General features: G+C 40.1%; 1 protein-coding gene across 1 annotated transcript in view; it reads left to right on the top strand.

The window, feature by feature from the left end:
• The window catches only part of s1pr2 (sphingosine-1-phosphate receptor 2), a 28,801-nt gene extending 8,755 nt beyond the window's left edge, over positions 1–20,046 (top strand). The window contains exon 2 of the mRNA XM_036567524.1: positions 16,718–20,046. Coding sequence (XP_036423417.1) covers positions 16,839–17,966 — 1,128 coding nt within the window. The 5' untranslated portion in view covers positions 16,718–16,838 and the 3' untranslated portion in view covers positions 17,967–20,046. The remainder of the gene's footprint in view (positions 1–16,717) is intronic.
• Positions 20,047–24,278: the final 4,232 nt, after the last annotated feature.

Here is a 24,278-nt window from a genome sequence, read left to right as displayed (position 1 = left end):
GACAGTGACTCTGAGCTTTTTCGTGGTTAAACATGCTCATTTCTTTCAAAACGTTTTGAGTGTTTCTTCTACAACCCCCGTGTTCTCAGCCTCTGACCCCTCAATGGCCCTGTCCCTTGGTTATGTTGGCCTATTTGGCGGTTATATATACAGGGAGAGAACCTTGTCTAGACATGCTTAATTCAGCAGAGGAGCCCGTCGAAAATGGAGTAATGAAGTAACATGACATTAGCTGTTAATGTACCGACATCCTGGTGGATGAAGGACCACGGCTCCGTCTCCCAGATGTGTTTTAATCGCCTCTTTGTGGCTCCTGGCTTTGATCTCCGTGGTGAGGTTTATATGAAGGAGAGAAGGCAGAGGAAGGAGTGGCGGAGGCTGGATATGCAGTGCACGAGATGAAAGAAAAGCGAGTAGAGGATATGCAAAACCAAGCAATGTGGGGACAAGTGTAATTAGACATGCCGTGCGCAGAGTTGACAGGATTGGTCTTAGAGTGAATGTATTACACTAATTGCCTCCGAGGCGGCCCCCCCCTCCCTCTGCTTGCTGGCCCCCCGTGGGGCAGATTGGGGGGGCTGTCGATCATTGAGGCCGCCGCTCCTGCGGCTCTGCAGCGTCCCTCTTTACACATCCCTTTGTTCCTGTCTCCTCTCGCCCACATGCTAAGAACCCACCAGCAAATAAACAGCAGCCATAAATAAACGATGAAAAAAAAAGATAGCAAGTGTGTGTGCATTCCAGTGTGTCTGAGTGTGTGTCTGCTAGGGATGGAACAGTTGCTGGTTTAATAAATGTATCATGGTATAAAACACTGTGATAATCATACCGTTTCAAGGTTGCATAATTTCGTTAACTATGTACAGTTAAAATACATATACCATCTTTCACAGTGGAAGTAAACAGTGTAGTGCTACAGTCAATTTGCAAAGTACATATCAGGATAATGCATGTTTACATAGTTATAATTAAAGTAAAATATATTGTTTGTTAGAGATGACAAGACACCTCGTTTCATTTACCGATACAAATAATAAAACCTTGTGTATAGATCAATACCAGTACACCATTTCTGCTTTAAAAACTACTTAGCTTTTTAAATGTGCTTTATTTAATTGAAGAGCTTCACTTAAGATGGTCTAAAGGTATGTTCGAACTACTCGAACAAAGGAAAGGAAATTAATCAGATTATTTTTTTTCTATCTGATATCTGTCCCAGCATTTTTAGAACGTATGCCATCTCTGTTGTCTCTTAACCCGCTCTTCTCATGTTACTTCTCAATGCTGCTGTTGCATTTATTTAACAGGAAAAATAAGTGATCTAACAAAGCCAGAAGTTTGTAGATTTTTATTTAATTTGTCTCGCAAACCAGCTTTTTGAACAAGACATCATTCGTGTGTTATACAAGTTTTATCTTTACTCTCGTTAACTGAAACAACTGTAGCTGCTTACCAGTCCTAATTGCGCTCTGACTGAGATGCGTGGTCACAGTACTCCTGCGATATAAGAAGCCTTGTTCATCTTTTATCCAGTGATATAAAACATGGTGGCACACAGAAGGCATGGATTGTACACACTGACACATTTCACTGTGACACATTTCGTCGAACATGCACGCGCTGTACCTCCTCTGGCAGCGGATTTAAATGAGTTAAAGGGCTAAACGCTAAATTCTCAGAATGGGTTGGTGGCGAGAAGCTCATTTTCATAGGGTTAACTGATGCCGCAAAAAAAATCCCCATAAAAATAGTCTTGCGATGCCAGTACCGCTGAAGGGTGCGATATTCAAATAAGTCCTCCATCCACCCAGAAGATTTGTTTAGGTTGTTGTTGATGTTTTTGATATCATAAAGAAATTAGAGGTTAAAAAAGCATTATTAATTGAGTATCCCTGCTTTTTCAGCAAATTGAACATATTTTGAGAACACTAACTTTACTGAAAAGTGTAATAACATTGGTCACAGATGTCATAATAGGAAGTTTTCATACTGTCCCATCCAAAGTGTATGTGCACAGTGCTTTTGTGCATGCATAGTAGTGCGTGCATTCGTGTGTATGTGTGAAAGCAAGACAGCACGAAAGAGAAGAAGGAGAGCACCAGAAAGTAAAATAAAGCACGCATTTTAGCAACAGTGCATTGACCAGTATGCTAAGAGGAAATTGTGGCCAAACTGCCTCCTGCAGCTTCTTCCCCTCCCCCCCTCAAGAGTCAGCAGAATAAAATCGTTAACGGATTTCCAAATCCCCCCTATATTACCACAGCAGAATCATGTCCACGAGGCACATGGCACGGTGCCACTGCCTCTCACCGTGCTAGTTTTCCTCTGCCAGGGACATTCACTTCACCCCGATCCAAAACAAATACTTCATTAGAGGATTCATTACGAGATGCAAAGATGCAGATCTGTTTCTTTTTCTTCTCGGGTAGCTTTGATTCCTTTTTCCCTGGTGAGATGCATGCATTAAAAATGAAAGGGCAGGTATTTATCCTTAAGCGCAGGCTCTACAAACAAAGAAGTACAGAACACCACCCTTGAGTCATCGCCTTCATTTCTTGAGCTGCAAGATCTACTCAGCTGTTCTCATTTTACACCATGCATGTCTGGAGCAAGCTTAAGCAAGTTTACACTCAAAGCTACAGGGACGTTGTATTTCAGTGCCTGTGTGTGTTTAATCTTCTTTACACTACCTCTTGTGGTTGACTCGGAGTTCCCAGGTTTGAGATATCACTGAGTCTTATCTTCTATCTGTCTGATCTTTTCCGTGACTCGCCACAGCAGCTGATCTGCTTACATTCTTGCTTTTCTCTTTGCTGCCTCTATGGCCCCATGCTCAGTCCAGAACAGTAGTAGCATGGTTGAGCAACTGCCTATAATAGTGTATGGTGTGGAATCCTTATCACTGAAAAAACAGTTTGATATTCAGTTTAAGTGATGGTTCTGGAAAAAAATCAGATCTACCCAACTCTTCACCTCACTCAGATGTAGTCAGTCAGCCAAAACACAATTGGTTTTCAATGTTTGCTTTTGCTGCTTTTGCAATGGAGCTGCAAGGCCAATGTCAAAACTGTATAGCCTCCAATTAGCATTGTGCAAACTGCCTGATAAATCACTCACGAGTCGTAAGGAAATGTCAAATAAACTGGCGTGTGAGATTTCTGACACTGTATAAAAATGTTTTTTACTTTTAATCATAAGCAAGTCGACTTGAGACTATTTAACAACTCGGCACAGTTTGAGCCGAGTGTGATGATTTAGGCAGGCTGTTTATACAGTGATAATTGATGGGGTTTAAGCTTTCATCACTTTATAGCTACATTAGTCTTGTAGCACCAGTGCAACTTCACGGCTTATGCGAAAGTCCTGGCTCTAGATATGCAGTGCTCCATTTGCTCTGTTAAAGGCAGAAAGCACAGATGTTTTTACCCTCTATGAATCAACCCTCTGTGCCCAATGCAAGTCCCGCCCTTATGTGAAATGATGAGCCTTCTGCTGGCACATGTGCAAGCGCAACTGATTTGCTGGTTGGGCTCACTGCAGCACTTACCTGGTTAAAATGCACACATCCACGCGCATGGCCCACAGCAGAAACCATCTGTGGTGTTATCAAAATCTTAGCGCTACTGTGGATTGTTCTACTGACCATATTCTATATTTACATGCGGGTGTGACTCGTGCGCTGTTACATACAGTTGTTTTGCAAAGCAGGAGGAAGCAATCATGGTTCTCTGCAATCCAGTATCTGGGGTGATACGCACAGGCATGCAAAGATATTTGCAGAGGGTGTCAACTCAGTTGCATTGGGGTTCGCTTTTACAGTGTATGTGGCTCCGTTTGGTGTCTGCGAAGACTCTTTCAGTTTGTGCGGGAGAGTGCGGGTGTGTTGCCATGTTTGTATGTTGGTATGAGCTCGGGTCTCCAGCATCTGTGTATTATCAGTCTGTCTGGTAGCACTCAGCCGTGCTCTGGTGATAAGAAAGGACAGGAGGGGAGATTTGCCATCTTTTGTGCTGTTTCCTACTGCCTCCATCTGCCAAGCTGAACTCCTCTTAAAATCAATCACGAATACTACATTCTGTGGAAGCTCTGGTGACAGGAAGTAGAAATTATGAAGGGAGATTCTGTCACGGCTTTTCAGAGTAGGAGTGGTGATCTCGGATTTGCTCTTGTATGTAAAATATGTCATAGTAAATACGAGACAAATCTGATCTTAGATCGGTATTCGTACTCTGAGAAGCTCTGTGAATGCAGGCTCAGGTCTCTGAAACTCAAAATGCAAACAATATCACTTAGACAAAACTGTACGCATATATATGCATGTATGACTGGGAGGAGCGTAGATAATTATCACTGTCTGAGGAAGCAGAGATGTTTTATCGTAAGTGTGGATGCTCAACTTTCAGTTTGTATGTAGAACAGATCAGAATTTGGCAGAGCAGAAGTCTCTTTTTGCTGAAAGTAAAACTCACGTTTTTGTCATTTCTTGACAACTAACAGAAAAAAACCCAGAAGTGGAAAATCAGAGCTGTCAAAGCAGAATGTATATTGAATGTGCATGCAAATCACTAAGAAACTAATCGTGCTGTTATGTAATTACATTTTAAAAGTAGTGAGGTCCACAATCAGAAATCTGACAAGACCAGAATTGGGTGATTTTCCTTCAAACGAGCAGTTGGCAGTCGACCGATTTATTATTTTAACTTTTTTTTTATCTGTGTTGCAACTTTGTGATGTAAATTGTATGAGCCAGGTAAGTGGGAGCTGTATTTGAAAGCTGTTGCTGCAGCTGTACCAAAATGTTCCAGCATAATAATGCATGACTCATTGTGCTACTTAGCCAGTTGCTGCTTACTGTAGCACTTTATTTGATTGATATTATTTAATTAGGCAACTGATTTTTTATTTATAAATTTAAAATGCCAGTTTGGCCTTTTAAAGGACCCATTCTATGTTTTTTGTATTTTACTTCTTTCCTTAAGGTCCTCTTATGACATTTGAGTGAGTGTTAATACCAAAACCTGTCACAGTTTTTACACTACCATTTTCCTACAGTTGTTATTGTGCCTTTATGACTTATATATATATGAGCTCTGTTCTAACTGGATGCCCTTTATTGAGTCTGTATTGTATCTGCTATTCAAAAACAGATGTCAAATTCTTTTCAAAAATGCAAGGACATTGCATTTTAACATAATACAGACCCTTTAAAGAGAAAATTATAGATGATAAATGTACTAGTACTGGTGTGTTTTATGTGTTCACTTGGCCCAAACAGTGTGAGCTTCAGATATTAAAAAAACTAAATAAAAAAAGGGCCAATTTAGCTGTAAAGAAATCAGAATCAAGACTTCATGATTGGTGCATCTCTAAAATAGTACAGCAAAAGTAAAGTAAGAACTCTTGACTAAGCAGTTACCATTAAAGTAGTCATCCATACTGTAGTCAAATTGTGACATGTCGTGGTATTCTATGTTGTGATACGATTTCCAGCTCTCATTCTCTTTCCACACACACACCCGTCTCAAAGTGGCCTCCGGCAGGCCTTTCAAGGAGCTCTGATTGTGGACCCTCACTTTGGAGCTCTATCTGAACTCCTCTCTCACAGCCTGATATAAATAGGCAAAACCTCTCGACTGCTGGGGGCCAAAGGTCTCCACGTATTTCAGCCTCTCTTTGCCCTGCTGCTGTTGTCCGCCGCAGCAATACACTCAGATTCTGGGAAGCGCCGCACTTCTGCATGGCTAATCGATGCACGGCCATAATGGTGAGGTGTGTGTGCATGTGTAAGCGAGCGAGAGGAGGCCTGGGGCTGCGATACAGAAGGGGGGCTCAGTAGCAGCACCAGCAGTCTGCTGTGGAGAACAGCATGGTGCCAGACTGATATGTGTGTGTGTGTGTGTGTGTGTGTGTGAGCATGTATCTGCAGGGCATGCTCCAGCCTGCCTACATGGATAATAAATGAACAGAGAGGTGCAGCTCGCAGCAGATGCCGTTGTTGCGCTAAATGCGGTTGCGTGTGTTATGATGGCTAGGCAAACAAAGTGCATGAGAAACAAAGTCTGCACCGAGCGGCCTGTTCTGTGGGCGATTTGAGGTAAACATTTTCGGAGGCGTGCTCTGCTTGTACAGTTTGTATTGGTCGCCCTTGATGTTACATATATTAGATACTTACAGTGGGGTCCAGTAGTCAGAGAACACTACTGAAAATGCTTCTGTTTTGCATTCTTTTCTAATTTACTGTATTACAAATTAAAAATGATATGATCAGCCTAACAATTGGGGTGAGATTTTCAGAATTTTTTGTATTTGATATGTCCCTCATTTGCTTTAATGACAGCTTGCATGGACTCCACCAGTTTGTGCAAAAGCTTCTGATGAGTAGATCTAATTCACCTGATAACTATCTGAATGGATAAGACTTTAAAAACTGACCTTTTGTCTCAAATCTGTTTAAATTTAAATAGTGAACCAAAATCTTGAAATTTTTTTCTTCTTTTTACTTTTTTATTTTTCAAAATTAAATTTTTTTCAGACTTATATAAAAAACATTGAGATTTTCGATGTACGCTCTGTACACTGTACGTAGTTCTTTACACTGTCCTATTGCTCTGTCCTTCAGTTCGTTAACCTGTTGAAAAGTCTGTGCTGACTTTCTGTTCTTCTGTTTATGGTCGGTTTCTTTATTACTATATTATTGAGTGTGAGTCTGCGCGTTTTAGTGTTTATCTTTTCTCATTCTGAATAGTGTCTTTACCTCGTTGCTGGTTTCCATGGACTGAACTGCAAACAAATGGTAAAAACATTTCAGCTGAAAAAAAATGCCTTTCAGTTTTAGTGGCAATTTCAGACTATTTGAATCATGGACTTTAAAGGCCTTGCACTTTAGTGAACTGTATATTTACCATAGTAAAAGTGTTGTGAACGTGTACTGCCTTAATATATTATAATAAAGTGTCTTGCAAAAATATTCAACCCTCTTGAAAGTCAATATTTTCTGGGTTACAAATAATAGATATATTTTGTGATCTCAAATGTTCATATATTATGTTTAAAAAGCCACAGTAAGTTAATTTAATTTTAAAGAGTTAAAAAAGATTACATTTTAAAGAAAGACGGCACCGTAAGAATACTCAAGTGATACTTTTCTAATATTACTGAAAATCTCTCTGAAATCTAAATACATCCTGTAATACTAAACAGATTCAAATCATACAGAGGTATATGCAAAAGCATGCAGTTCTTATTATTATATTTATAAAATACATATATAGATAATATTACATGTGAAATTTGTGTGAAACTTTATAAATGTATGTATATTTAATTACATATGTATATTTAGTTACATATTGTATACTATAAAAAATGAATTACTGTTTCAAATTAAAAAGCAAGTAACCTGGTTGTCTTAGCATTTCACTGAACATTTAATAGTAAGTTAATAGTACAGTAATTATCAATGTGGTACATTCTGTTAACTAATTAACAGTTAATAAAATCAGATTTCTAGTTAAACCACCATATTGTTGTTTTTACAGTGATGGCATTTGCATATGTGTAATCCACGCGTTCCAAACACAGTACTGTATACTGTAGTGTACAGTACAGTGTATTTATATATTCTAATGTAAAATGTGTTTGTTTGATGCAGGCCAGTTGGAAAGTGTGAATGACTGATGGCAGGCTGATCGCGTGCAGCCTTGAGCCTGAGAGAGCTTCACGTACTATCAGCTCTGCTGAGGTGATCGGCATTGACTCATGACTTGCTCTATGGCCTTGGCCTTCACATGGAATTTTCCCTCCCCTCTCTTTCTCCCACTATCTCTGCCCCCTTCATTCCCTCTGCTCCCATATCGCTTACATTACATAGCTCCAACTCGTCCAGTCAATATCATTACATTTGACAGAGTGCAGTAGACAAGAGCATGAAAGGCTGCCTTTATAGACGTTGAGGTCCTGTAATGTCTGCACAAAGTTGAATGTTTTCCTGATAAAAATCACAGCGTAGTGATTTTTTCCGATTGCATATGTGAAAGGTGAAGAAAGTCGGACAGTGCGTTTTGAAGCTGATTGCACCTTTTGTCTTTAGTCTCGCTGCAGACGTGACACCACAAAGCCACTGAGCACTCTGTAGAAGGTGTTACAAAGAGCTAAAAGGATGTGAAAGTGATGAAGAGGATGATGATAGGCCCGAGAGAGGCTGAAAAACTGTTTTTTGGCACGTAGAGCTGTAGGTAATAGTGCACATTATCCGGCCCATTAGTGCGCAGCCCTACAGAAGAGAGGTGGCTGAGGGGGGGAAAGGGCTGCCACACATGCAAACACATGCAAGCATGCACGCTACAAGCACAGGCTCTAAAAGCCCAGGAGAGTTGACTCTAAGTAGAAAAATGACTGTGATGATGATGTGACATGCAGTCTAATTGACTGTGATTGGTTAGGGGAAAGAAGCGAGAGAGTCGTTATCAACTGCTTTAATGCACACAATCATTCGCCAAGACAGATTATGATAATTCCACGTGGTGAGAATTAATCGCTGACTAATGAAAAAGATCCTAATCAGCAAATGTGCAGCGTCAGCAGTGATAGCTTGGCTCGCTCAGTCACAGCTTGAATGCCTATAAGTCATGAAAAAGCCATATTAGTGAAAAAAAAAACAGAAAAAGGTCACATTAGAAAGGAACTCCACAGATTATTCAATATTTCTGCATAATTCAGTCGTTGAGTTTTAAACAAAGTCATTCAGAGTGGTTTGATGTGACTCATATTTCTTCACAGTGTTAGTTATAGGAAACAGGGTTCACAACAGGTGTTGGGTACTATTTTGCTTTACAGTTCCCTCCATGTACCTCTCAGCCCTGCATGGATTAAATGTGTTTTAGGGCAAACACTTAAAACTCTCGTAAAACAATGTCTCAGGCATCAGGCAGCATTATTTGTGACCGTTTCACAGTAAGAACTTTATGTAACATAGCTTTTTAAGTGCTTCAAACATCTGGTTCCCTGTCACCACCACTTGTGAACAATTCTGACTTATGTAGAACAGAGTATTTTAAATGAAACCACTTAGAATGGCTTTGTTTACATCGTGACCATTTAATTATGCTGAAATTTTGAAAGGAATTTCCCTGTAGTAAAAATGAAGTGCGACTCTGAACACACTGATAATGGACTCACATATGTACAGCTGTCTACCACGGCATATTGGAGGTGAAATGAAATATGAATATGAGCTCAAAGTGAAAAATTTCAGCTTTAATTTGAGGGGAATTTACATCCAAATAGGGTGAATGATGTAGAAATTACAACCAATTTATACATATCTCCTCCATTTTTAGAGGCAATGCATATATTTAACTCCAATATTCTGTGGTTGACAGCTAAAATAAAACTTTGTTGACATCCAAATAATTATGGACTTGGCTGTACATCACCTGCGTATGAATACAGTGTATTACATTAACGCAGTCCTTGTTGAAAGACCAAATTCACCAAAGTCACTTCCTTTTACCACCCTGTAAATTTTCACTTTATTAATGTGGCTTTTTCACGCTTTGGCCAAGCTGTGACTTGAGAGAAGTAAGCTGTTATTTTGGTGTAGCCAGGCTACAGTTATTGCTGCGGGTTTCGCAGGAGAAAGTGGAGAATGGTGTCAAGCCATATAGAGGCAGCAGGTGGGTGGTGAGGTAGCCCAAGTACCTCGGAGGGGCACTAATTGGGGCTTATCAGGTGTTGCTGGGAAGCACAAACAAGCACCTGGGGCCTTTGTGGAGCTGTCAGTCTGCTGTGGGGCAGGGCCCTGTCCGCACTGAGGCCTTTAGTTCAGATTTCAGGGCTTTTGGGCCGAGCGCAGCCTCAGTCACGTTAACAGGTAACATGAACACGACTCCCATGCACCAGCTGACGCATTACGTAACCCTGATCCTGATGACGATTCGTATGATCTTGATATTGGACAGATATTTAGATTTGGTGGATATTTCAAACCAATATTTGATGATGTATTCACTGTATTCCGGAAGAGCAGAACTTTTACATGACGCCTGGCTATTGTGCCAAAATGTCTGCATTTAATTAATTTTACAGCACTCATTAATTTTATCCCTATAAAAATAAATGGTAATTTATGAGAAATGCTAATTCAATAATCTTTAGTCCAAATTTCTACATTTTATAAATGTTTATGTATCAGCAATGGCAGAAATGAAGAATATCGGACATCAGCATCTGTCCACGATTCCCATATCGGCGCATCTATAAATCTTGAGTATTGTAAGTCTTTGGCCTCTGCTTTTAGGCTGTACAATGATATTGGAGCTATTAACAGCATCAGCAGATGTTTGCTCTTAAAAAAACGTATCACCATCAGACAAATGTTTAGATTTCACTAAGATTTTAAAGCAAAATTTTACTGCATTTGTAATGCTATAGAAATAAATGTTCTATTTCTCTGTAATGCTAATCCAGGTAGATGTAGTCCGAATTTTTACATTTTTAAAAAGTTTATGTATCAGCATTGGCAGATTTGCACATGAAAAATATTGTCATCATTTCCAATTTTAAATCGGTGCATCACTGTTTGATTTGATTGCAGTTCTTTAGAACATCTCAGATTTCACCACAATTTGATTCAGAATAAGTACATAGAATACATATATGTAAGCTATTTACACTTTTATTGGAGTATAGGCAAGAAATAGAAGACACCAAGCACTTTTCTACTTTTGAAAATATCTCAAGAATTATATTTTAGCTAAAAAAACAAACATCACGTTAATGATAGTGAATAAAGTGTGTGCTCATTCTTTTGACTGAAATGTGCTTCCAAGGCTATTAGTGTATTATTTTTATTGCGCCCGTTCCACTAATTTAATGTTGCCATGTTCAGATGTGCGTTCTTTCTCCGTTTTTTCATGCTCCTTTTCAAAAAAGAGCAAAAACAGTAGTGCTGAACAAGCATGGAACAGACCGCAGCTCCTCCGTCTGAGAATAAAGTAGCTGTTTACTCAGTAGTGTTACCTGGCCTCATGATGTGGTTTCGCTATCAAAAGAGTTACTAAAGAGGCAGTCTTTAACATTTGCTGAAAGTTCTGCTTCCTGCCCCATACCTGGAAGGCTCTTATGAACATCTCCTGTTCTCTCTGTCTCTCACTCTCCTTGCTAGGCTGAGTAGAACAGGATGTCAGTTCTGTCAGCTCAAGCACTTCCTTTGGCCTTTTTATAGCGTTGGCGCACAGCCTCCTCTCTCTTTTTCTAACTGCCTTAGATTTTACACCTCCTCAAACGTGACACCAGCTTTCACACATCCAGTATGCACTTGCATCTGTTTTCTTCTACTGTGACAGATATAGTGGCTTTAGTGTAGTTACAAAGGAGCCTTTTCTCATGATAAAACCATTGATGCTTAATTAGTGACGGAAATCAGTCCAAAGTGTAGATGCTTCACCAGCTTACATGTGCTTTTGTGAACATCGTCAGTGTAGCTATTATTTTAACTTTGTTTGTTATTGTTTATTTTAAAGTGGCCTAAACAGGCCCCAACTATAAATAATCCCTTGGTCTCATCTTTTTTTTATTCTTTTTGAAAGGAATCAAAAAGTCTCATCAGCAGTTTGAGGACACCTAATTGTCAAAAGGCTTTTAATATAAAGAAGTATGCAGATTTATTTTGAGGAACAGTATTGCATGTTTGTGCCAGTAGCAGTGACAGTGCTACCTTGAATGATGCCCCACAACACATAGTTTCCTACTGCTGTGATGTCAGCACTGAAACCTTTCAGGTGATTAAACCACATTTTAGTTTCAGTTATGGAAGGACAGAAATGTTCCATGAACGCATCTGCCAGTATCAGTGCAGATACGTAAATAGGTGATCAAATATCGGTTTGAAATATCTAAACATCTGTTTGATGCCGGTATTTGAAATATCTAAGGGCTGGATTATACTTTCCGCATCTAGTGTCACGCGAACGATGACAGAAGGGGCGCGCGTACCTCGCGACAAAGACGCGTTTTATGCTACTTGCGACATGTAGCAGAGGCACGACGATATTCTCCTATCCGCTAGGTGGCCCTGTGTGAAAAATACCGAATTGGCATTGTCGTTCATTTAGGTAGCTAGCTAGCTAGTTAGCTATATTAGCATAAGTTACATTTGAACAGTTTCTATAACTGTTAGCCAAGCTAGCTCCAAAACTCAAAATAGCTAGCTACTGACTTACCTCATCTTCAGAGTTTGAACGAGTTCCTTCATGGAAGAGTCATAAAGGTGCCTGTATTTCCTAATTTCTGCCACCAGCCTCTCCTCAAAAGTCTCCATTTTCTGGCTTGGCGTCCGCGTCTGCACCGCCGCGTAGTTAGAAAATCCAAGTGTGCGACCCGACGACCGACAGACGCGTTGAGCGTTCGTGCAGGGGCGTGTCTGGATGTGTGATGTAATTTTAGCTGCGTGGACCCTTGCGACCTTCGCGACGCGTCAGGTATAAACCAGCCTTAAGAATCTGTCTCACGCTGATATTTTTTCAAAGCAGTTATTAACTTGCATCCCTAGTACAGGTTGGCAATATGGATAATATGTATTATCACAGTACTTCAAGAAGTTTTTATGAGACATGATACATCACAATGTTTATTTTTTTCTGACATCTGACAAGAAACAAGGTAGTGCCACATTTAAAATATACCATCAGAAACTATGAAACCAATGATTTTTATTCATTATTATTAAGCTGCACGAAATCCAATTAAAAAGGACTATTTATGACCTCTTTACACTCAAACAGGCAATTGGTAAGTGTTTTTCCAAGTACTGACGATATTCACAATATGATCACAAGAGCATTTATCACAATAACAATACATATTGCCACATTGTCCAGCCCTTATCCCTAGTTTCAGAATGTGCTTTTAGCAAGAGTTTGAAAAAGAAAACTGTCCAATCATTATTTAGGCAAAACCTGCTCTTCGCACCAAGAAATCCACTTTGATCAACGTGTAGCGAGCTGAAGCTAAATTTATCCCAAGGATTAGCACTTCTTTGTTTTAGGTTAACAAAACCTGTAGGTATTTCCTCTTACTTCACTGAAAACTATTTAAAAGAAAGCAAGGTGTCCCCAAACTTTTGACGAGCAGCGCACATTTGCATGTGTCTGGCAGAGTGTGCCGTATAGCCGTTCATGCGTTTATAAACACAGTCTCTGTCTTGGGTGTGTGAGATTAGAAGGGAATGTCCCCTTGCGTGTGTCACTGGCTGTGTGTGTGTGTGTGTGTTTGTGTGTGTGTCGTAGGTCAAGGGTTAGGGTCTACTGTCGAGATTGGAGACAGTCCTGCAGTCAAACCAGCCCATCAGGTTTCACACGCTGTCAAAAGCTCGCCCTGACAGACAGCCCGGTCTCCACGGTAACGCTAAGGTCACAAGAGCTGCCTGGCGGACTGTTGGTTAAAGTTCACCTGCACGCGACAGAACCTGAGTGCAAAACTTCTCCTTATAAAAGGTCACAGAAGAGCTTGTGAGGCCAATATGTACAAAAACAAAAACACACACGCTGCAAAAAAAATATCTGTATATATGTCTTGGCAAGTACCATCATCTTAAATCTAGTCAATAAGTCTAATGACTTTTGTTGCAAGAATAATATACAATTAACTTTTCATTGTATTGTGTTGTTTGTTTTACGTAATTTTACGAGTGTAAGTGCATCGTTCTATTGGCAGAATGTATTTGCTTATTCTTGAAAAAAGCAAAAAAGACATCTAAAAATAAGTTGAATAATCTTGTCATATTCTTACAACAGTCTCATAGTAACAAATATTAGATATATTGACTAGGTTTAAGATGATGTCACTTCCAAGATTACTGAGCATCAGCCAAAGCAAGCTTCAAAACCGTCTCTTAGCTTTTACCCTGATACTTTAAAAACCATAATGGCGAAAATTCGATGGGTGTCGCCTGGCGTGATTATGGATCAGTTTACCTCCTGAGCGACTGTATTTAGAGTGAGCGCTGCTCTATGGAGAAAGAGGCCATTGTTCTTTGTTCCTGCGTGAGGAAATGGCCTGCTGGTTATTACTGGCTTTGGACTGCAGATGTTTGACAGAACCGTCTGAGTCCAGCTGCACCTTTTTGTCCATGTGCCGGTGCCTGAGTCGTGTGTCACGGTGTGTTTACTTTATTTAAGTGTGTGTACGTGTTTGAGAGTCCTTGGCAGGGTTTGAATTGTGTGCATCTAACTGCAATCACTCCGGTGTCGCCGTGCGAGCTGATGTGTATGTCTGCATGCATGTGCGTCATGTAGATGTCTCAGATTCCTGCCTTTGTCTGTAGATGCCATTCCGCTTGGCGGACTCGTCTGTGCTGCTCAGGTCCTGCCTGCTGCTCTCACTGAAGAAGCTTTGTTGGGCTTTGGCCAACACTGACTGCGCAGTATCATGATACTGTGGCTGCATGGAAAAATGTGAAAAAATCAGTTCTTAGGTCATGCTTGTTTGATTCCAGTTGTAGTTCATTCTGCACCATAAAAGTAAATGAAACAACATCTGGTCACATTAATAAACTATTCTTGAGATGATCTAAAAGCTATTAAAACATTTTAAAATAACATGTTAAATACTGGTAATCAGTCAAGCATTCTGGCCCAAAACTGAGTTTAATGCTATTTGTTATGTTGTGTGTTAATCAGTGTTCCCTCACTACAGTACCACTGGGAATCCGTGTGATGTCAGCCAATCTAGACTGCTAGCCTAGTCACTGAACTATAGACTAATAAATACAACCAAGCTAGCATTAATGTAACTCTTACATCAGTCCGTCATCGAACAAAAAAAAATTGTCTTCCTCATCTGATGAGTCAGTTCTGTCATCTGTATTGCATTCTCTCCATTGTAGTGGTGATTTGAAGCCGTGATACTGGCTTTCCTTATATCCACCAGCTAAAAAGGAAATTCAAAACAGCCCACCCTACACCATGCATCTTCAGAAGGGGGTTAACCTAGTATTTAAATTGGAAAATCTCAGTCTATTGCAGCACCACTGTAGGAGGCTAGTAAGCACAACAGATATAGCAGTGGTTAAAGTTTTCCTTCTGGCCGGGGTGCCCCTTTAAATCAAATACACCAATTTAAACAGTACATTAAATGGATGTTGATAGGTGTCACTGTGTCATTATAGGAAAGAGAAAAGGTGGGGGGAGGTGAACTGACAGCAGCAATGAACGAAACAATGAAAAACACACATGGTTTCATGTCCCTTTTTTTATGGGCAGATGTTTAGCGCCGTCTGTCACTGCACTGATCAGACAGTACAGCAATTACTACCGTGACTCGGAAACACTGACTCAAGATTGACTTACGAATGCATCATTTAGTGCACCACTGGGTGTCCAAATAGTAAGAAACCCTTATTTTCAGTCTGATTCATTCTGGCTTCCTATAAATTTTACTATAAATGACTATAAAAGGCAGGGGCGTATTCCTTTTTTTGTGGTCAGCTTTTTACTATTTTCATTACAGAAAAAAGAGGGTTGGTGGGGGGTTCTTAGAAAATGCATCCAGCAATTTGAGCAGTAAACTATTAGGTGTTCTTCTGATCTCAGTAAGTAATATTCACTCTGTTTAACTTAACATTCATATGCTAGAGGCTAACCCTATGAGGAGTTTTATTGCTGACAGCATTTGTCCAAATAACAGGTAGTGGATCTTTAGATAGAACATAACAGCATTGTTTTGTTGGCTGAAGGATGGATCGGGCATGTAAAATGTCGTGACCGTGGCATTGCTGATTGTCAGCATCTGTTGTTTTCAGTTTTGCAGCACTGTGAGTGTTTTTCTATTGTAAAAAAAAGGTGCATTTAAGTAGCAAAACCAGCAGAGAGGTGAGAGGTGAACAATGGCGCAGTGGGGTGCTTCAGCAAACAATGAGGTAAAGAATGAGAATGTTGACAGATTAAGTCTGGTGGAGGGAAGGCTAAAAGTCTGTTTTAGAATCAGAATTAGCCTCTTTCCTAGCATTTCCTGTGCTTTGTTTGGGCCTGTACTCATTTCCAGCTGAATGGGGATTTTTGACCAGGGGGAAAGCTCGTAATCTATCAGCAGGCTGATCTAAATGACTATGGTTGCCATTACTCATCTCCATTTCTTTAAATGGTCGGGATTGAAACACGAAACACTTGTTTAAACTTGTAGTATTTCATCTGTATTTTCACACTTTACACATCCTTCAAAGGACTGCAGCCCACATCATATGTGAGTCAGTGAGCTTGAAGACTTACTTTCCTCTCCTACCTCCAGAACTTGTGTGTGGGTGTAGAGATCTGATTGTACCAAGTAGTCTCTTTTTGTGCTTTTAAGCAGTTTTTTCTGTAGCCAGAGTTTTGGCATGGTGAGCTTTTTGCTCAAAGGGGAAATTCCAGAGCTCCACAAAAACTATTTTTGAACCCCAACATAAGCCTACAGAAAAAAACGAAACTCTATCACAACCTTGCATAACATACTAGTACAAGTGAAAGTGGGTTGGAATTTGAGAATTGACTTGAGTGTTATTTTCAAATGAATATCGTTTGGCCGGGCATCTTTCCATTTTGACAGATCTGAACATGCTACCCATACTCAGGTGCACACTGAACAACAGAACCATGGCCTATCCTGTCGTGTTCCTATTTTTCCATATATTTTATTTGCCCTGTCCATGACCATGCTGTTGTTCTTGTGTGTTTTTGTGCAGGCGACCCAGAGGGACTTCCTGGGCCACTGAGACGTGACTCTGGGCCTGGCGCCGTCTCCCCAGTCCCTGCTCTGCAGGCCCGGGCCTTCTCCGACAGACCGCGGGGTAAAGGCCTATAGCCATGCTGACATTGGGCCACGAAGTGACCATGCAGTCATTACAGTGTCCTGATGTCAGCATGAGGAGCAAGTACTCCCAGTACTACAACAAGACCCTCATTCAAGTGCACTACATGTGTGCCAAGAACCTGACCCAAAAGGAACTGGAAGAACGCAGGGCAGCAAGAGATGGGCCCAGCACGCTGAACATTATCTTCATCATCATCTGCAGTATCATTATTCTGGAGAACCTTCTGGTTCTCATCGCAGTGTTCCGGAACAAGAAGTTCCACTCCGCCATGTTCTTTTTCATAGGGAATCTGGCTTTCTCTGACCTGCTGGCCGGCTCGGCCTACATTGCCAACATTTCCCTCTCAGGTCCAAGGACTTTTGAGCTGGTGCCCGTGCAGTGGTTTATAAGAGAGGGCACTGCTTTTATTGCATTGGCAGCATCTGTGTTTAGCCTGCTAGCGATTGCCATAGAGCGCTATATTGCCATTACCAAAGTGAAGGTTTATGGCTCCAACAAGACCTGCCGCATGTTTCTCCTGATCGGAACGTGCTGGGTCACCTCCATCCTCCTCGGCGGCCTGCCCATAATAGGCTGGAACTGCATTAACAACTTGAGCGAGTGTTCCGCCGTTCTGCCTCTCAACTCCAGGCACTATATCCGCTTTGTTGTCAGTATCTTCAGCATCATCCTCCTCTCTATAGTCATCCTGTATGTCCGCATCTACCTGATTGTGCGCTCCAGCCACCAAGAGGCCACTAACACTCAGGCTTATGCCCTTCTCAAGACCGTCACCATTGTGCTGGGCGTCTTCATATTGTGCTGGCTGCCAGCCTTCACCATCCTCCTGCTGGACACCTCCTGCAACATGTCCTCCTGCCCCATCCTAAACTACGCCAGTATCTTCTTTGGCTTCGCCACGCTCAACTCGGCACTGAACCCACTCATCTACACGCTACGCAGTAAGGACATGCGCAGAGAGTTCCTGCGAGTGCTCTGCTGCTGGGGGCTGTTCAATTGCGGACGTCCAGCTGACCGCTGCATGGTGCCCCTCAAAAGTTCCAGCTCTCTGGACCACTGCACCAATAAACATGAGCACCAGTCCACACCCATCATGCAGGACTGTACCACTTGTGTTTGAGCGTAGGACCTTTCAGACTCTGAGCAAGGTCTCCAAGCAGATGTACAACTGAAAGGAAGTTGAGGTGCACCTCAGAATCTCTCCAGAATGGAGGTGAGAGACGAAAGACGACAGAGTGACGCCAGAGATGTCGGCTTTGACTTAGTCTGAATCAGTCAGACCTGTGTGAATTCATAATCAATATCTGTGGACTTGTGAGTTTAGAGCAAACAGTTGTGGTATGTACTCAGTGTTGTTGTTTTTTTAGGACCCTCACTGAATTTTTTCACTTGTTTTAAAGCCGTTATTTTACAACATTTGCTTTCAGTAAGAAACTTGCGTTTTTTTTACTGTATTGTTCACATAAAGATAGAGCCAAGTCAATGCCATTTTCAGCCCTTTGGCAGTGACCAAAAAATTGTTTTAGCCTCAGCAAAAAAATTGAGATTTTTGTCTTAAAGCAAACTTTAATGTAATGCACTTTTAAGCTTTCTGTGATTGTATATATGACTGACCTATTAGTCACTGGGTCCAAAGTCACATGAATGGTAGGTTTTGGAGTAATTCAGCAGTCCTGATTCATTGGCAGTGAGTGAGAAATTACACTCCGCAGCGCTCTCCTCCTGAGCCATGAGTGCATGAGTGCAAAACCTTCCTACGTATTCCATTATATAAGCGTAATTCCCTTTGATTTACTACAGTAAAAAGCAAAGTATTCAGTTTTATTATATTGCATGGCATTCTAACCTGTGTACAAAACTAATGTATGGCTTGTTCATGTACAATTTCATAATTAACCCTTTTTCTCTGTCTTTCTCAGCCTGGCCTTTGCTTGTTGTACTGTATTTCATAAGAGGAAAGCACAGCCAGAAAGTACATTTGTAAAGTGAAAATGGCACTGACGTTTCACTGTGCTGCCAGTAATCTGCTAGGCTTGTCTCGACAACACTGTAGCATCGCTGCAGCGGCGTGTCCTTTCTGTTTTGCGCTCTCCTGAAACTGAATGTAAGCATGAAGTGTTTGGAGCAAAAGCTTCGCCTTGTGACAGTATTACTGAACACTGATTTTTGTCTTGAGCTGTCAGGGGACTAGAAAAGAATGGTATGTAAGTCTTAAAAAATGACCAAATCACATCTGACACCTTTCACTGATTGACAGACATGGCATTTGATAAGGCAAGAAATTGTGATGTTTGGAGAAACAAATATGTCACCTCTCATCACATTGTGCCCCTAAAGGCACACACCTTTGGAGAATATAGGGCTCCTGAGAGTGCATGTCATAGGTTAGAGGTTAATTATTCTCTCATCTGAAAGCCTAAAACTTCCCACTTCCTGCAGCCACAGGACGTCCACTGTTTCCTACGGTACGTCCTGTTGTTCAGGACTGACCTCATCCTTCATCGTTGTTCTCGCACACCACTTTTTCTCTCAGACAGGCACACAAACACAATTTTTTTAGTCCCAAAATATCCTGCAGTCTTTTCTTCTCTTGATCATCAGAGAAAGCACTTTGGCAGCTCTTCCAAAACCATCCTTAAGCATCTTTCTTCACTCATTTTTTTATGGAGACTTGTCAAGTCTGCAAGCATACCTGTCGCTTCCATTCAGTGTAAAAATGTTACCTAACCCTGTGGAAATGAAATGTGTTTTTTATTATGCATATATGAAATTATGTAATGTATTGTTTGTATGTGTAAAATGTGTATATGTATGAATTGTCTTGTGTGCAATAGCCTTGTGTGTCTAGTAGCAAGCTACCTGTGTTAAATCGGTACAACACTAATATTGGTACATACACGTTTTGTTCATTCCTTTTATACAAAATAAATTAAATACAAAAAAAATTATGTTTTGCTTTTTGTAACAACTTTTGGCAACAGCTGGTCCAACAGTTTTTTTAGGATAATGTGTTGGTAGGGGTGGGCAGTGTGATAGGCTAGTATCTTTATAAAATAGATTACATCAAATTATGCTTTTCTTAGCACATTGTAGATATCGTCAGTACGAGAGTGTGTTTCATTTTAAAGACAGCATAACTAGGCCTGTTTAATTGGATTTTGTTCAGCACAGTTCATTAAACGTTTAACGATCACATTAAATGCAGTTTTTGATCAGATTTTTGTATGTGTCACTGCTGGTCCTGTCCAACTGTTCCAACTTATCACATCTCTGGAAAACAAAATAATATTATACATATCATGTAACGTGAAAATGTCAAGTATCATGGTGAAGTGTGACTTTTAGAGCTAGGCTTTCAGTTTGGGCCATGAATTCCAAAACTCAGTCAAAAACTAGGAAAAAAAACCTGAACAATAATGCTAATTTCTGTTAGCGCCCATATGGGATTCTAGTAGTATGACAGCGTTACGCTGACCATGATTCACATTTTTCAACTGTTCTAGATTAAACATTGACATTTCAAGCTTGTAACAGTCTTAACATACACTATACTGTGTAGAGGCTTTACAGATAAACTTGTTGATGCATTTCTTACAAGCAGAGTTAATTATTGTTGCTCTTTTTACTGAGCTTCCTAAGAAAACAGTACATCCTCTATTACTCATACAAAATGTAGCAGCACAGATCCTAACAAAAACACTCCCTTTTTGAAAGAACTGCACTGGCTACCTGTATTTTTCAGGGTAGATTTAAAAGTTCTGCTACTAGTTTTTAAGGCTTTAAATGACCTTAAAGCAGCACTTACATCACAGAGTGTCTGTTTATGTTCCAACACGTGATCTCAGATCTGCAGATAGTGGCCTTCTGCAAACACCTTCTGTAAAATACAGAAAATAATGAAGAAGAAGTTTTTATGCTTCTAAATTGTGGAACTTAATTCTCCTTTTATTAGACAGTCAAGCTCAGTGCTTACTTTTAACATACATTTAAAAACGTACCTCTTTAACTGTGTTTAATTAAAACTACGTATTTAGCTTTTAGTTTGATGTGTGTCAGTTTTTATGTGATTTTAAATTACTCATAATTTTTTTATATATTACTGTTAAGTTTTAGCACCTGTCTGTAAAGCACTTTGAGCTGCCACCGGCATGAAAAGTCCTATATAAATTAAGATTATTATTATTATTATTATTATTACAATGACTTTGTAATTAAACAGCCCTGACATAGAACTGCCACTGTTTTCCATTTCTAACAAGTCTCTAAAACGTGTTGGTGAGGCTTGTGCTCACAGTCAGTAACATATCTAGGACTTCCAGAAGGCCTAGAACACTGGTCACCAACTCGCCTCCTGGAGATCTGTGTTCCTGCAGAGTTTAGTTGCAACCTGCATCTCACATGCTGCTGCTCCCTTCACCTAACACCACTGTGGCTGATCCAGCCAATCAGGGACTTAATTAGCTGGAGCAGGTGTGGCAGATTGTAGTCTGAACTACAGTCCACAGGAAATTAGAGCTCCAGGACCAAGTTTGGTGACCTCTGGTGCAGAGTGATGTTTTTCTCACAAAATTGATCCCACCCTTTTCAAATCAAAATGTGATTAATGTCGGTGTCAGTTATATGTGGTTGATCTGAAGCTTTAGGCCTTCAGTTCAGCTCCTGAAATCTTAACCAATGACTGTATCTACCTAAAATGATTTTCCGTTGGGTGGAAACCCCTTTTAATCCTTTCGTTTTCAATCAAAAACTTTAGAGTAGTATCACAATACTGGCTACAACAACTGAAGGCACAGAAGGCCCTGAGTGTTCTTGTCTGCTTATCACCCACCCTTGTGTGTTGGCCTTTGGTTACATGTTGGTTGAACCTTTTTTCACAGTCCTTTGATACCATTTTACATTAACCTTGTGACAGAGCAGTTACTATAAAGTAACCCTAAAAGTGTTTTTAGGCATCGTAGGGAACTTCCCCTGATTTGAAAGAAACTTAACTGGAAACATAATAGGCAAAGTTTCATCAAACATGCACCAACACAGCTAAGACAAGACTAGACAAGACTAAATGATGCAGCCTAGAACCACTGGCTCTGATTATTGACAGTCCAGTTTTGCTCTGCTAGTCGCAAGGACGTGTGGGAGAGTTCTGGAGCAGCAGTTTGGAGTTAACATAAGATTATGATTGGATGTAGTGGAAAGGCAATGAAAAGGCATTGGCATCATGGGAAAGGCTTTCTTCTCAAGACAACTTCTGGACACCAGACCTCGGGAGGGGCTTTTGGCTCAGAAGGACTGACCGGACCTCGGAGGAATAAGGGTGAGTAAGCTTTTGAAGACAGTCTGGCCTGGTTGCTGTCAGACATCCAGAATTCCTGGGTGGGAACATGCAGCAGGGGCCTGGGAGACCGTGCTGCTGGGCAGGAGCCAACATCTGTCAACAGGAAGTGACATCACACTCGACAAACCACAGAATAACAGCTGCAAGCTCATATAACTTCGGCTGGCAACCTAGATTTCTGACAAATCTCATACTACTCTCCCATAACCTCCTGCCCCACCCACGTGAACAAATGTGCCTCTATGAAGACCGTTCTGACCATCAAAGAGTGCCATCTTGTGGTTAGCTACAGGCAAAATGTGTCTGTGGTGCCCTCTGCTGGATTTCTTGCATTCTCCAGTATCAAAGGAATGGCTTTGTGCTTTGTGATGAAACAGTTACTGGAGAAACACTATAATATAGTATAGTATAGTATATATAACTATAATAGTCATAGTTAGGATAGCTTTGCCTTAACACTTAGAAGATGCAGTTATTGTGTGTGTAACTATATATTTATTGAAACAAGCGAAGAAATTCAAGCAGATTCAAAACTCAATCAATATCACAGTCGTGTTTATGAGGGGATATGTTATTATGATTCGAGTGTGATGGGGTTATTTCACATAAAGAAAAAAAAATCTATTGCCATGTTTTTGACATATTTTACTCTGCAACATATAGAAACATAAGAAATACAGACTCAAACCATGTAAAGCAAATAATCCTTTATGTAACTAAACGTAATTACATAATAACGTTGAAATAATTAGGTAATATTAATCACATGTGATTGCTACAATGCTAACTGAATTATATTTTATGTTCACCTATATATTCCACTGACAAATATAATGTTAATGGTAACACTTTACTGTAGGGCACTGTTCATACTGTAGGGCACGGTTCACATGACACCTACATAAGCTTGTCATGACAACTGACATAACGCTACATAAATGTTTATAAATGCTTATTCCAATACGCATCATCTGTCATAAAGACTTGTTTAGCTAACTTTGATCAAAACTGGCATTTAAACCTTTATAGCGAAATACACCTATTGCAATAAGCATTTATAAACATTTATGTAGGTTTATGTCAGTAGTCATGACAAGCTTAGGGAGGTGTCATAAAGCCTTATGATCAGTACCCTACAGTAAAGTGTTACCGTGTTAATTGTATACACTAGCTATGTAAGGCAAGGCAATTTATTTGCATAGCACCTTTCATACACAGCAGCAATTCAAAGTCACACAAACAGAAAAATAAAAGCATTAAATACTATTATTTCATAATACTTATGACATCAAACATATATATATATATATATATATATATATATATATATATATATATATATATATACATATATACCTCAGAGAGGCTTTGCAAATATAGTTAAACTTAAGAAAAAGACAGTGCTGAAGATAACAGGCAATGTAATAAAAAAATAAAATAAGGGAATAAAAGAAATTGGAATACTGTAGTGCAAAGATAATGTGTGATGCTAAACAAAGGCACAACAAAACAAGAACATCTTTAAACTGAACTTAAAGATAGCTACATTTAGAGCATATCTGACCTCATCCACGAGTTTGTGACCAGCCCAGAGTGATGCTGAAGGGCGATTAGGTTTGTATACTTCAAGCAGATCAGCAATCAGGGAATTTATATACAATTAGAAGCACTTTAAAGTCAATTCTGTACTTAACTGATAGCCAGTGCAGTGACTTCAGGATTGGATGTGCTTTTAGCTCTCATAAGCAGTCTAGTGGCTGCACATTGAATAAGCTGAAGCTGGTGGTCTTGGGAAGGCCAGTAAAACAGTCACAGCATTAGTCCAGTCTGCTGGAGATTAATGCATTAATTAGTTTTTCTAGCTCTTGTTGTGACAAGAATTTTGAAACTTTGACATATTCGTGAGATGGTGAAAGGCTGTTATGTAGACATGTGATCTTAGCCCTTTTACCGCATTGTGTTGCCATATGGCAACAATTACTTTGTTTTGAAGCAGCACAGCCAAAATTAAGACTTAAGCCATCACTGCATCTGTTGAAAACATCCCATCCTATGCTGTTGTAGCCACTAGCGTAAGGTTTTCCGATTTAAAGATTTAAA

The sequence above is a fragment of the Colossoma macropomum genome, unplaced genomic scaffold, assembly GCF_904425465.1.
Source record: "Colossoma macropomum unplaced genomic scaffold, Colossoma_macropomum, whole genome shotgun sequence".
NCBI classification, from domain to species: domain Eukaryota; kingdom Metazoa; phylum Chordata; class Actinopteri; order Characiformes; family Serrasalmidae; genus Colossoma; species Colossoma macropomum.
Note: the sequence above shows the minus strand (reverse complement) of the source record. Positions and strands in the feature narration are given on the sequence as shown.